General features: G+C 53.0%; 3 protein-coding genes across 3 annotated transcripts; 1 reads left to right on the forward strand and 2 right to left on the reverse strand.

Moving 5' to 3' along the window:
- Nucleotides 1-831: 831 nt before the first annotated feature.
- AURANDRAFT_38507 (hypothetical protein) lies at nucleotides 832-2,332 on the reverse strand (the record flags this gene model as incomplete). Its single annotated transcript, XM_009041605.1, has 1 exon — nucleotides 832-2,332. One exon carries the CDS (start codon nucleotides 2,163-2,165, stop codon nucleotides 1,098-1,100), a length of 1,068 nt encoding a protein of 355 aa, XP_009039853.1.
- A 4,351-nt stretch (nucleotides 2,333-6,683) lies between these two features.
- Nucleotides 6,684-9,619, forward strand: AURANDRAFT_70313 (hypothetical protein; the record flags this gene model as incomplete). The annotated part of the gene is made up of 3 exons (XM_009041586.1): nucleotides 6,684-7,199; nucleotides 7,255-8,423; nucleotides 8,571-9,619. 3 exons carry the CDS (start codon nucleotides 6,702-6,704, stop codon nucleotides 8,878-8,880), a joined length of 1,977 nt encoding a protein of 658 aa, XP_009039834.1.
- A 136-nt stretch (nucleotides 9,620-9,755) lies between these two features.
- Nucleotides 9,756-11,523, reverse strand: AURANDRAFT_54676 (hypothetical protein; the record flags this gene model as incomplete). The annotated part of the gene is made up of 4 exons (XM_009041604.1): nucleotides 9,756-10,275; nucleotides 10,334-10,372; nucleotides 10,445-11,428; nucleotides 11,486-11,523. 3 exons carry the CDS (start codon nucleotides 11,414-11,416, stop codon nucleotides 10,141-10,143), a joined length of 1,146 nt encoding a protein of 381 aa, XP_009039852.1.
- Between the last annotated feature and the right edge of the window lie 3,278 nt (nucleotides 11,524-14,801).

The following is a 14,801-nucleotide window of genomic DNA, read 5'->3' on the forward strand; positions in this document are numbered from 1 at the left end:
AAGGAAGCCAGCCATCGCGACGCGACCATGTTTTATCTCCGCATGGCGGAGGTAACCGATCGTGCCTTCGGTCCCAAGCTGCCAGAAGTCGAGGTTCAAGCAGCCAAGGGGATCCCTGAAAGCAATGCGCCTTCTCCATGAAGAAGCATATTGTGTTTGGCGAATTGGCGAAACGTCGTCATCAACACGCGTGCCAGCGATTGCCACGGGGTTGACGGGCAGGCGGGGAGGGCCCGGGGGGCAAGGAGTGGGAGGGGGGGGGGGCTGGGGGGTCCCACCAAAAGCCAACCACTGGATTGAGCTCGCCTGCGAGAACAGCGAGATCATCTTTGGTCTCTGAGACCTAAGTATCAGTACAGGTTTTTAGGTGTAAGCTGAATAAATATAACCTGAGTCAGCGAACCGAAGGTATGCGACGTCGACAGAAATGCAGCCGCGGGCGCAATGACGGAGAGGGAAAGGAAGAGCTTGAACATTTTGCGATCTTGTCGCGCCAAAGGTCAACACCCCCCCGGCCGAACCCCCCTAGCCTCCTTTAGCACCCACTTAGACTGCCCTTAACCTGTTTTAAAAATTGCTGAAGTTTAACAAAAATGTTGACCATACTCCTACCTCACGAGGCGCCAACACGTCGCACTGGGCCAGGTTCTCTGCTGCGGGCCTGAAAGGCCGTCGGTGCGCGCACTGGACGGCTAAAAAGGGACCCCGCACATCAATATATTCAAAGGCGGCGACAGGCTATCAGAACCTGAGTTTTGGTCACTGCACTGCCCCCCGCGCCTCACCCCCTCGCCGGGCCTGTTGGCCTATGTGGCGCTCGCCTGAGCTACTCACACAAGGGGGGCCGCCATATGGCTAGGGCGGCTGGTGTGGCTTAAGTGCCTAGCAAAGTACCAGGGCGCAGGCTCTCCTCGGAGGGGGCTCCACTCAGGTCGAGTCTCTAGTCGCAATGCAAGCAAGAATTGCGCAGCGAACAATCCACCAGAAGTCCAGATCAGATCAAGGCCAGGGCCCACGCAGCAATAACAGGTCCGGCGGCTGCCACATTACGTCGGACAATTGTTCACTGTGGATTGTGGGACTAGCCCGGTTGAGGCTCACATGAACCCCGATGCTTCCAAGTTGAATTTGAGTATGATATCCTTTGATGCATTGAATACTACTTTAACATTCTCGGTATCAGTCGCACAGGTGACGTGCGTGTATATGTCCTTGTTTTTTTGCTGGTTTTTCTCAAGAAATTTCTGCAGGAAAAAGTTGACACCTTCGTCATAGTCGCACGATTTCCCGTTGTAGTCGTGCCATTCGCTGACTTCGGTTAGGGCCTTTTTCATTATTTTTTTGGCAAACAGATCTCGCTTGTTCAAAAATAGAATCATAGCGGTTTTTTGAAACCACCTAGAATTGCAGATGGACTCAAAGAGCAGCAACGTGTCCAACATCCGGTTCTGGGTCTCGTCCTCAAACATCATTTGGTCATACTCAGATAGTGCCGCGACGAAGATCACAGCGTTTACGTTATCAAAACAGTGAATCCACTTTTTGCGTTCATTTCGTTGTCCGCCGACATCTATGATGACGAATTCGACGTTTTCGATGACATACGTCTCTTCGACGATGCCGCAGGTCCGTACTCGTGACGCAAGTATATCTTCATCAGTTGGGAGGTATCCGCGTGCTGAGATCTGTTCAATCTTTCTAAAGTAGAGCTCATTACTTTCGATGACTTGGAACTCGCTGCGGCGATCCCAAACTTCAAGAATTCCTGGATCGGACCACAATGATTTGATGGGCCCTGATATCTCGGATGTCAATTCTGTCCTTTCTGTGATATCGAGCATGTGCGCAAATGCTGTTTGGTCCAATACTTTTTGCTCCAAGCCAAGCCGGGTGACTGCCGAACACAAGTCTCTCATAGCAGATATAGCATTCATGTGTATTTTTGGTATCCAATCCCGACGATCGTCGTCGCTGAATCCTTTCCCATACAACAACTTCATCTGTTTAAATATCGTGCTTTTACCAGACTCGCCAGCTCCCAACAAAAGCAATTTGATGGTCATTTCATCTCTGGCATGATCATTTGCATTCTTCTCTTCGATGCTGCGCGATTTTGATAAAGCTTGTTTTTCGTCCGGCGTCAACGACGAGCCGCAAGTTCCCATTCCGAATCAATAATACGCTCTAGATCTGTGGCTGAGGAAGGTTAAAATGCAACAATCTTGATCCAAGCCCGAGCCGAGATATAAGCTGAGGAATGTTAAAAATCGATGAAATGGCCATACAAACCACAACTTTGTAGGTCTCGTTCTCGGCCCCACGGCCACCGATTCCTATGGTTCTTGTTGCATCTAAAAGAGCTCAATGTCGTCTTGCGCGCTGGGCCATTACAGAGGGGTTCCCCCAACGTTGTGGCGGGATTTCCGCCTTCAGTATCTACCTTTAGCTTAGTTTGAAGCTGGCATTGCAGTGCATGTATCCGCCCTATTTATCTCATTATATCTTTACCCTACAGATACGCGTCGCCGTATCTTTTCTCTCTTTCTTATCTCACATCTAGCGAGGGCTGCCTTGGTGTCATCCAGGTTGATCGCCCGCGCTAGTTAGGGTGTACGTAAGAGCTCCGACGTACGTGGCATGTCACAGAACATACTCGTGCTGCCCCTGAGATGTTGTCACGAGGACACGAGGACGTGTCGAATTTTTGGGGGGATGGTATTGTTGGTATAGTTCCTAGTCCGCAGAGACAACCATTTTTGCAACGGCGACGGCGTGCGACTTCCTCGGGCTCCACATCGAGCACGACCTGGCGCGGGGCACGCTCAAGGTGCACCAGCAGGCATTCGCGGAGGCACTCGTGAAGTCGACGGGGTACGCGGACTCGAAGCCGGTGCCAACGCCGCTTCCGACGGAATTCACGGCTGCGGACCCCGATCCTAGGGCCCACCCTAATTTACTATCTAAACTCCCTCTCCCTCAAGTAGGGTCGGCTGGGTAGGGGGAAACTTCCGCTGGCGGGCTGTTTCAGCAACGCCGCCGACCAAAAGGGGGCATAAGGAGCGATGCAAGGTCAACGGTGTGAGGCTTTAGCCTGAGCCCAAGTTGGAGCGGCGTTTAACATATCCCGCCGGCCGCGGCGGGATATGTTAGTGGGCTTGAAAACTAATCCACGCCGCCCCTGCGCGCCGCCCCGGGCCCCAGGGAATCGGCGAGCTGGGAGAGGACCACCACCATGATCATGGCCCAGCGGAGCGGTCTAGCCTCAGGGTCGCTCAGGCGCTGTTTGGAGTCTAGCCGGCTAAACTTGTCGTTGCCACTTGTCGTGCTTCGCCACGATAGGAGGCCGGTCTTAATTAATGGCCGGGGGCGCAAAGGTGGTGTCGAGGCCTCTCAGGTGCAACGCGAAGTTTCCGACTTGGTGGCCCGTACGGGGGCTAGAACAGGCTATCCGAAGGTGCGCCTCACCACTGGTCCTCACCATTGTTCCTCACCATTGTTCCTCATCCCGCCCCTCACCACGGTTCGTTATGTTCTTTAACGAGCTTCCGTGGCTATACCGCCAGCCTCGGCTATGCTAGAATCGAGCATATGCGGGACTAGGTATGTTCAGGCTTGGCTATGCTAGCCGATATATTCGGGACATTCTTCGCAGTGATTCTGTAGTAGGATTGGCCCCGCAGTGCCCCGGAGTGAGCCACCGGCCCGGGCGCGTGGGAGTGAGCCAGATCGGTGGATCGTACAAGAGAGCGATGAGTCGCGTTGGAGAGCATTGGATCGCAGTGGGATTCAGTAATCAATATTGATTGGCTGATCGCGCTGGTCGACCGAGCCTCCTGCCTCTACTTAGACGAAGCGAGTATTATCTCCATGAGAAGGTCTGGCTCTTGTTTCAGCTCCTGGAAGCCACGCTCAAGTTTGACGGCCTCGAGGTGCTCAAGGATGTATGCCAAACAAATATCCTTTAGAACATCTGCGGAATGGCGTTTTGCCGCAAGAAAGATAGACACTACATTTTCAACCTAAGAAAAGGCGGCGTCTTGCGATGATCTGCATTTGTAGCAAACGCTGCGCATGTGGCAGAAATTGATTTCCGGATCTGGTCTTGGCACAGACTTTTTAGTCTGTCCAATAGGTACTGTTCAGAGGCCACCATCAATGGTATCGCGATACTCCTACAAGATACCACAGGAGTGTCCCCAAATGCAGAGTCAATGGACGTGGACGCTGCGCGAGGACGGTGAAATGTCTGACACACTGTCGGTATATAGAAATTCAAGCATGGCTAGAAAGACATCGTAGCTCACATCCTTTACCTCAATCTTAACACATAAACTCTCGCGCATTCCACCGTAGAGCATTGCGCAGAAATGTTCTGAGCGAGCCGCGAGATGCACCTGGCGATATATAGTTCCCTCTAAAATAGCACAGGGGCCCAGCTATGGGCGCTTTTGATGCATATACATTTCGACCCTCCACTACGAAGATAATATCGCTCAGGTCCTCATTGTTGATGAGGCGCTTCATATCATCGACCTAGGTTGCTACTCTCATATTTGCAGTCTATCATGTATGCAAGGGTTTACCAGCGTAGGTGGCGGTATTAGAACAGGCTCAAAGCGAAATTCATAAAAATCATTCAACACATTGGCACCATTGTACCCTGCAATCAACAGATTTGCATAATAGGCGGGGGGAGCCTCGCAGCTTCAAACCACCAAATATAAAGAGAGAATTACAATACACCTGGGAAATTAGCGACGAACGACCGGATGGTACCTACGGATTGTTTGGAATCTGAATTGTGTTTCAATCTCATTAGCTGGGCAACGCCGTCAATCAACATCGCCCACCGATACATCAAGCTGTGTCCAAAGTGACGTCGCAAAGGAATATTCATGCATGTCGTTCAAGCGCTCCGCACCATTGTACCCCCCTACGTTTAGGTGAGAAAGGTGTTGGGTTCAACATTGGATTACCAAAGGTTATCATGCGACCGCCATATATTGCACAGGCGTGGAAATATCGAGGGCTTGGGACCTGTCAGGTGCATCTTATGTGAAGAAACAAAACAATAATCATGGACGCAAGTGACAACAGCACCACCGCAGACAAGTTGGCACCACCTACGACATGCCATGTCGACTAGGGTCGAGGTATTTGAATCACGTGTGTGTATCTAGATTACACGCAAAAAGGTCATTCATCCGTTGAACTCCTGTGAAATCCGGGGTGATTTGACTCCTTTGATTAGCATCATCACCGTCATAACCACCAAACACATAGACGGAGTCTCCTTCTTTGCACCATGAAGGACACGAGCGGATTGACGGAATTTGGCCTGAATGCTTGGAACTGCGGGGATCCGTTCTAGTGATGCTGAAACTTGCCAGTGGCGTGGACGGCACCCCAACTCCAAGTTTCAAAATTGTATTCATGCATATCATTCAGCCAAGTAGAACCATCATAGCCTGTCGGGCAGTGAACTCCGGATCACGGGCGTGATTTGCAAAGCGCAGCAATTACGTGCCGCCAAAGACAATAAAAAAGTTGTTGTGGACGACAGATACGTATCCAAATCTTGAAGCAGGTGGCTGACCTGAGGATTTTCGAATTCCACATGATTCTTTTGGATAGTTGGGGTGCGACCTGATTGGTCAACACTATGCCATTCCTTTGTGCCGAGATCAAAGCTGAACAGGTCATTTAGCCACTGCTGACCATTGTAGCCTGAGTACACTTTTAGTTAGCGAGCGCAAAATTAACAAACCTACCTCCAAAGAGGTACAATTTTCCTTGGAACTCTATAAGGCCATTGTTCTCGCGCATACCTGGTGTGAAACCTGCACACATCTAACCCTTAGCATTGGTAAGGTCCCATGCACTGATGAGCAAGAACCACTCGAGGGTTCAACTCGGCTCCATATAGTATTGTCGAGATCAAAACAGTGGAAGTCATCCAAGCGCCCGCCACCTAGATCGCCGTCATGTCTGGAGAGTGATCAATTACCCACCACCATAGCCACCGAATATGTACATGTGTGAACCAACGATAACGGATGCTGCACCAGATCGCGGCGATGGTGACGATCCACTACTCTTCACCTGAGTCCATGCTCGCTCACCGCGGGCGAAAGTCATAATGTGCCAATATTAATTTGTTTCCTCTTAAAGGTTATCATCGCACATACCAAAGGTAGGGAATAGAGATGATGGAGCCGCTAAGTCCAGCTTGGAGTTTGGAATTGACTAAGCTGTTAGAATCCGAGTATGCTAGTATGAATGGACCGGGGTACTGCCAGTGCATCCGGGATGAACGGTTGGAGGCCCGCCTCCACCACTCGGGGGCCTTTATACGGGTCACCCAACCCGACGAGCACTGGCGGGGGGGGCTGTCGCCCAGCTCCCTGTCGCCCAGCTCCATGGCCGACTATCATGATGAATTCTTGCGTGCCCAAGGAGCCGGATCGGCAGCCTTATATGCCATGATAGGCGAAAGCATTGGTGAGGCCCTGACTAATGTCATGGCTGACCGCGCCATTGACAGCATCAACAGGCTTGATGGCTAGTGGGAGATACGAAAGGCCAAGTGGACGGAAATAATAAATAGCAGCTCATTCTCTCTCGCTCCTTGGGGCGCTATTCCAGGCCTTGCTACTGGCTAATCGAAGATTACCTATACAGTCAAGAGCCCTGTGGGCGCGATGTCTGACAGCAGCGACGACCTACCCCTGTCACGGTTGAACCACCAAACTGTTGTGAGGAATCGAGCTGAAGGCGTGGTGCAGATTTCGGACAAGGGGAAGGGAACAAGAAAGAAGATGCGTAGAGCGTCTTGCCATGACTCCGGTTCTGACGGGGAGATATCTGCGATGAAACGCAAGAAAATGAAGAGCGCTGGTAATCTGCGCAGTGGACACAACGAATCAGCGGGAAATAAGAAAGTGATCAAGCCAAAAGAGCTCATGCGTGTCCAACGCGTAGAGCAGGGGATTGCTGCGTTCGAATGGTGGAATTCACCGGATCCGCCGGAAGGTAAGGCCTGGCAGACACTAGAGCACTGTGGCATGACCTTCGAACCGCAATACAAACCACACGGTGTTGCGGTGCTCTACGATGGCGTGCCAATCTCGCTAACGCCATACCAAGAAGAACTCGCAACTTTTTATGCAGCAATGCCTGAAGACGGACCGCAGCTAAACGTGTAGCGCAGGGTATCACTTTTCTAAATACGTCTCAAGTTACCCTGTGTGGCAGGTGTCGGGCGGGCAACGAGAGATATTTCAGAGGAACTTCTGGGACGACTGGCACAAAGTACTCGGCAAAAGCCACGCGATCAAGTCCTTTGATAAATGCGACTTCTCCGACATTAGCAAACACCTGGATCGTCTTAAATTTGTGAAACGAGCGGCATCTGATGCTGAAAAAGTTGTGGCGCGAGAGCTGCGAGATGATTGCCAGCTGCGGAGCGGCTATGCGATCCTGGATGATCATCTAGAGAAAGTTGGGAATTTTCGCATGGAACCACCGTCGCTATTCCGGGGTCGTGGTAAGCACCCGAAAACAGGCGTCGTTAAGTTACGCGTGGAGCCGGATCAAGTATCAATCAACTGCGGTGCGTCTCGACCGCCGCCTATTTGCCTTGAGCTGGGCCGAAGTTGGGGTGAGATTAAGCATGATGACACGGTGACTTGGCTTTCAACCTGGCATGAAAACGTGATGCAGAGCAATAAATATGTCATGCTCGCAGCGAATTCCTCGCTCAAGGGAAAGTCTGACTTTAAAAAATTCCAAAAAGCGATGCAATTAAAAGGCTGCATTGAACGCGTGCGCCATGACTACCACAAGAATCTCAAGTCTAAAGACCGACACCTTAAACAGCAGGCCACAACTATGTGGCTGATTGACACTCTTGCTCTCCGTGTTGGCGGTGAAAAGTCTGAAGAAGAGGCAGACACCGTTGGCTGCTGCAGCCTTCGCGTCGAACACTTCACATTTCATAAAACTGGGAAAGATGTCGACCTTGAATTCCTAGGCAAGGATTCGATTCTATTCAAACAGTCAATCGATTTTGCTGGTTTCGATGAACATGGCCAACAGGCCTATGATAACATTCGAGAAATGTGCCGGTCCAAAAAAAAGAACGAGCAGGTCTTCGAGCTCATCGAGCCGACTTCACTAAATGCGCATCTCTCATCAATCATGCCAGGACTCACCGCCAAGGTTTTCCGGACATACAACGCGTCGGAGACCCTCCAAAACCAATTACCAGATGCCGAGCATGTTATCGAAATGAGATCAATTGGCGACAAGCTCATTGCGTACAATGAAGCAAATCGTATCGTTGCAATTCTCTGCAATCACCAGCGCACCGTCTCGGCTGCTGCAGCTACAGGCCTTGAAGCACAAGCTGAAAAGCTCGAGCAGTTAAAGGATCAGCGGCGCGAACTGCAGAACATGCGCACAACATTGAAGGCTGGCAAAGACAACGTGCAACTTCATTCCGGTCGAGATCCTACCAAGCAAGCTCAGCTTGATGTCGACGCTGCCAAAAAGCTAAAGAATGACGCTAGGACTCAAGAGCAGAAGATTGCTGCAACCGCTGCGTATGAGGCCGCTACGATAAAAAAACGTGAAGCAAATAAGTCAAAACAGGCTGAAGCTCACCGTTTTTCGAAGCTACCTGATGAGAAGGATGTCTCCAGACGCATTGATATCTGGACCGAGAAAATTAAGAAGCTTGAAATTGACCTTCGCAATAAGGAAGAGAACAAAGAAGTCTCTCTTGGCACTTCCAAAGCCAATTACCTAGACCCTCGCATCTCGGTCGCCTGGTGCAAACGTTGCGACGTCCCAATTGAAAAACTTTTTTCCAGACCCTGAAACAGAAGTTTGCCTGGGCTCTCACCGTGGGACCAAGCTGGCGTTTTGAAGCGATGCCAATCACGGATTCTATATAGGCGTATCCCTGGAATTGGAGGCCTGTATCTAGCAAAGTCGGACGTCGAGACCTCAGTCACCGGTCAATATTGCGGTCCCAGGCCTTGCCTCATCTTGCAACCTGGGCTCCAACGCGATCGAGTCAATACCTGGATTTCTCTTGCAGCTTTTTGTTTGCGTATTTATCAAGGGATCTCACGCCATTAGCCAAATGCTATTCATCACTCTCTGCATTACTCTCTGCGAATCATCAGGTCTCAGCCAATATTGGCTCTCAATCAATTGTACAGTCCCTCTCACTGTTGTTCAGTTCCAAAACTGCTGCGGCTCACATTCCTCCCATCCAGCCTGGCTCCAGCTTTGTTGGTCATGCCGACGGGACAGAAATCGCAGTGGCTCGCGCCCGTGCCAGAATACCGTCCGGCGGGGCAGGTCGTCTCCGCAGTCGCTCCCGAAGATGCCACCAGGTACCCGCCGCTCGACAGTCCGCAAGTCGCGTACCGCCACTCCTCGCAGCGTGTGCACGCAGACGCGCCCATGCCGCTGTAGGCGCGTTAGACTACGGTCGACCCGGGGGAAGGGCTGGCGGAGCGGGCTGGCGGGTGCGCCCCTCTGTACCCTGTTAGAACCCGAGTATGCTGGTATTCAACCCAGCATAGCCAGCATAAGGCAGACTTAGCATAGCCAGCACAGGCCAGTATGAGCGCCCCAGCATAGGGAGGATAGCATAGTCCCGAGTTAGGGAGCGGAGTTAGGGTAGCAAAGCCCAAGGAGCGGAATGCAGGCTCCCTAGTAGCAGCCTAGTAGCTGGCTTATCGCCAAGCGCACTATAATTACACTCGCGTTCTGAGGGCGATAGCCGCCGTTCATCATGGTAGCAGGTGGCTGTTTATCGCGATTAGGATACCTCGGAGGTAGTAGCTTATTTTTTTTTTAGGCCATGGCCCACGGGCACGCTGCCCCCGATACCCCGGGTAGTGGCCGCTAGTAGTGGTGGGGTGCCCGACCTGCCTGCACTGCCGACCGGAAGATGTTGTGTGTCTCGAATCGATGTTGTGTGTCTCGAATAAACATGAATCTTGTGGCTAGCGAAAGCAACATCGCAATCCTCTTACTTTTACTTGTTCGAAGCTGGCTGAACGAAGCTGGCCATTTAGACACAATGCTACACCAATACGGATGCTCGATTGGCACCGGCTAGTTTCACTCGGAATCAGGATCAAGTTGCGGCTCCGAAGGGTCGAGCACGCTTTCAAGGGAGCCCAGTGAGTCACCAAGGCCAAGAACCATCTCCTTCGCAGCCTGCTCACGAGCAATTTTCTCGGCTTCGACTCGAGCCTGCATGACAAACACTCGACAAGGGTAATGTATTATACTCTCGGGCGCTGGCCGATGCGTGATATTTTGCGGCTGTCTCCTCTGCGAGAGAAAATACCTGCGTTGGACGCAGCTCAGGCGAAATCGGAGATGGTGAAATTAGAGAGATAATAAACGCTTGGGAAATTACGCGATTCGGGTCACGAAGCATATCTCCGGGTTCAGGTTCAAGGGTCTTGGTTGAGAGCGCAATACGACCTGCTGCCTTGTCATGGTCTATGACCATGCACTTAATGGCCATGCCACATGCAAGCGTTGCATCCAGGTCTTCGACGCGATCGTATGAGATCTGCGAGATGTGGAGAAGGCCGGACATCCCCATGATTTCAACGAAGGCGCCGTACGGTTTAACGGCAGTTACAGTACCATCGTACACGTCTCCGCGCTTGATCGAGGCCATCGAGTGTTCAATTACTGCACGGCGATTACTGACGACAAGCTTGTTGGCTTCCTGGTTCACTTCGAGGAACTTTAGTGGGATCTTTTTACCAATCATAGCCTCGGAGGCACCACCACTGCCCATGATGTGGGAGCCAGGAAGAAAGGCGCGAAGCCCCTCGACAAGAACAATTGCCCCTCCGCGATTCACCTGGACGATCTCTGCCTCAAAGACAGGGTCTTCTGCATACCACTCTGAGAGTGTTTCCCATGCCTTGGCATACATGATCTTCTTGATAGAAACGGTCACTTGCCCGTCATCACGGGAATCCGATACGATCTGAAACTCATACTGTTCACCAACATCTACAAAGGTTGCGATCGTTTCGCCATCGCCCAATGGTGCAATCGTTGCCTCACGCAGCGGCAATACGGCCGCTGTCTTCGCACCGACCTCCACCATGGCCTTCTGTGGACCATCATATTGCACAACCGTGCCAGTCAAGATGTCGCCGTTCTTGAAAGAGTATTCTTGTGCTGTCACCAATGCCCCAAATTCAGCGTAACTCATGTCTGTCTTGGATTGGTCCACGCTATTATATCGCCCCATATATTTGGACTTGTACTTGTCGAATCGTGTGTACTCCTCATTCTTGCTGTCAAGTGTCACCGGAGTTAAAACCCGATATTTGGTCTCCCAATTTTCCACACCTGCCTCGGTCATGTCTGCGTTAGCCTAAGATGATGCAGAACATACAGCTATTTTTCTTGATGCTATCACGCTGAGGTGCGCCGCGTCCACAGTAGCTGCCGCGGGTGGTCTTGCATAATACCTATATCCAATGATCGTGCAACACGCGAAGTGCTCTGGCGCAGAACGTTACATGCGTCCGTGCTTGCTGGTGGGGCGGAGAGCCACGACCCCGAGGGTCATCGAGGCAAGAGCCAATCCCGAGACGCTCATCATAGTGTGACGCTGGTGCTTCAATCGCCTTTTCGGTCACTGTTTTTCAATGTTGACATACTTAAGTAAGCCTGGTGAAATTCCTGCATCCATTCCGGTGTTTACGCTCTACGTCGGGCCACACGGGTTCGGAAGCTGCTGTGAGCCGCTGACGGTGTACCTTTGCCGTGTTCGTTCGTGTCGTGGAGTCGCTTAGAGAAAGATACCCCAAACTAGGGTACTAAGGAACGTTGATGTCAACGTTACGGGGAAGTGCAGTGTCATCTCCATAGTGTGACGTCGCGATAGAGAGGGGACAGGGTAATGTAAATTACGGGGATGATGGGGAATCACGAAGCTACTCAATTCAGATAGATCCCTTTTTCAAGTCCACTACTATACAGACTACGAGGAATTCCCTTTTCAGGTTCCATCAGGTAAGTATTTCCACGTATTGCTCTTGAAAGTACTTGGCATATTAAATGGAATGTGCGGTAGAATTCGACTTCAGCTTTGTGTGCATTACTGAAGGAGGTCAACCCTGGCAAGATTCTGCGCTGTTAGCTCCTTCTTCAGTGCTAGGTAGGCACTCAAAGGCACTGCAGCATCTGGTGCAGCCGCCATAACACCCCCTGCTTACCAAGCACGGGGCGGGAGCGGAAACGAAGGGCGCGTACAAATGAAGCACCCGCCCTGCCCTACCCTCCTCCGTCCCCGCTGAGGTGGCTGCGCCATCCAAACGCGGTCCGTCGGCCTTCATTCTGGCACCTTTAATTGAAGGCTAGGGTCGCGGTCGACTCCCCCCTGAAACTCCGTTTAATTCAGGGTTGACGTCTTCGGCCCCGGCGCCTGGCCGGACGTGTCCCAGGCCCCCCTGGGACGTGGGTGGCGCGGGGGCGCGCCCGCGGGGGACGGTCCTGGCCGCCTCCAGCGGAGCGAAGCGCTGGAACCATTGCGTAGCCAATCAGCGCCTCGCCTGAAATGCGCAATTGGCGCATTTCAGCCCAGATACAGCCGCTCGAAATCGACATCGGTGTCGATAGCGTCGTTTGCATGGTCTGCTGATCATGGGTTTTGGACCATGGCGCGCACTCTCTACTTCTTCGCGCACAGCCGAAGGTGCGCCGCGAACGTGGCCGGTTCTACGGGCAGCCCGTCGTCGTTGCCGCCGCGGGGCAGCCCTTAGTTGGGGGCCGTCGGTGGACGCTCGCGGAGTCGCTGAACGTCGGCGACTTCGTGGCGCTGGAGACGGGCGACTACTGGCGCCCGCAGCGCGAGGGCGGCGGCAGCACGCACGCCTTTTTGCTCGCGCGCGTCATGGAGCAGCGCGGGAGCGGCGGGAAGGGCTACGTCGTCGCGGACGACCGCGCGACGCGGACGCACGACAACGAGGAGTACCGCCCCGGGGACCCCGTCGTCCTGGTGTGCCTCTTCGACCGCACGGGCGCGGACACGCGCCGCTTCACCGTCCGCATCTACCGCGCGAACGGCAGGAGCGTTCTCCGAAAGCTCGACTCGGGCGACGGCCGCGAGGACCAGCCCGTCGTCGGCGGCACCACCGCCGTCGCGCCACGCGCGACGTACACGATCACCTCGGCCGCCGAGCGCGCGATCACGACCGCGGCGGCGCACTGAGTCCGCTTTTCGCGCGCGTTTCGCCCGCGGGCGTCGTTTCGCGCGCGCGCGCCACACCACCGACGCCGTCCCATCCGAGCCCCTGGCCGACGCCGTCCCTCGCGGACGTCCCCGGACTGGGGCGGACGCGTCGTGACCGCCCCCGGGACCACCCGGTATCGTTAGCAATTGTTTCGTACTTCTGGGGGGGGTCGACCGTGGTCAGAGCCTGAAACTGAGCTCAGCCTCCCCCTTGAGGGAGGAGTTTACTCTGCTTCCTTTAGCTCAGGCTAGTGGGAGATACGAAAGGCCAAGTGGACGGAAATACAATACCCAGCGAAACACACTCAATACAATTGATCAGTTAATATAAACGAAGAATCGGTGTTAGCTGCGATTCGACAAGGTGAAACAGGCGGTGAGAGTCCACCAGCACTGGTAGCTTCAGTACCTTCAGAGAGCAGCATCGTCTCACGTCTTTGAAGAAAAATCTTGACTTCATCCCTCCGGACTAGGATTCAATTATACGAATTCCCGTGATTATAAGGTGGCTCCACTGCTGCTTTCCTTTCACGCATTACACGCTACGACTGACCCAGCTGATAAGTATCTTCGCTGGGATGAGGCCACGGACCGTATGTAACATGAGTCCGAGCGGTGGGTCGGCTGGAGGGCGTAGTCCCACTATCACGTAGGTAGAGTTGTTGTCCCCAGATCGTCCATCCACGGATGCAGAAGAGGAATCAGGTCTTGGCAGGCACCGCCCAGTTTCAGGGGACGATAGCGCGCCTAGTGAGGGGCATCCTCCTGACGTGCAGCACGTCCGCGTTCGCACGATGGATCAGTTAACGCACGAATTGCATGTGGATCCGAGCGTTTTGGTCTCAAATTTAAAGTCGAAGATATGTAACTTGACAGCAGTCCCGATGGTGACATCCCATAGAGTGCCACTCCTTATGAGCATTGTCTTGGTAGGAGCGGCAGAGACTCATATATCGGGGTCGCGTAATGGCGGATGGGCATAGGCTCCACGAGTATGTGCTTCGGGCGAAAAGCAACCTAGAATTATATGATGTAGGTATCATGTTGAAGACGGTCATACGATCCACATGGTCGAGCGTCCAATTGAGAGGCCGCAATCGATGTCCGAGGGTGATCCCTCGCGATCATCGAGGCGCGGGGAAGGTAGTATGTTGGGCGCTAGACGCATCATTGCGGGTGCCTTGGACCTAGACACAGCTCGCCTAGTTTCCGATGCTTTTAATTTTGGCCACCTGCCGGGATCAGGTGTAATCCACTCTGTCTATAAAGAAAGATGCTCGAAGAAACATCTGCCAAGCAACTTTTTACACTCGTAGTTCAGGTACCTGGGCGGGGGGCTGCAACCGCTGCCCCTGGCCGTAATGTGCCTGTCCGACCGGCGTCAACTGAAGGGGGTGGGGCTCCAGTCGCCGGCAGCGGTGCATCGCTTGAGCACGTTCGACAGGGTCTCCTGACACTCCACACAATTCTCTCGACGATGCAAAACCCATTACTCTCGGCAAATCTGCGA

The sequence above is a fragment of the Aureococcus anophagefferens genome (genome assembly GCF_000186865.1).
Source record: "Aureococcus anophagefferens unplaced genomic scaffold AURANscaffold_22, whole genome shotgun sequence".
Classification (NCBI taxonomy): Eukaryota; class Pelagophyceae; order Pelagomonadales; family Pelagomonadaceae; genus Aureococcus; species Aureococcus anophagefferens.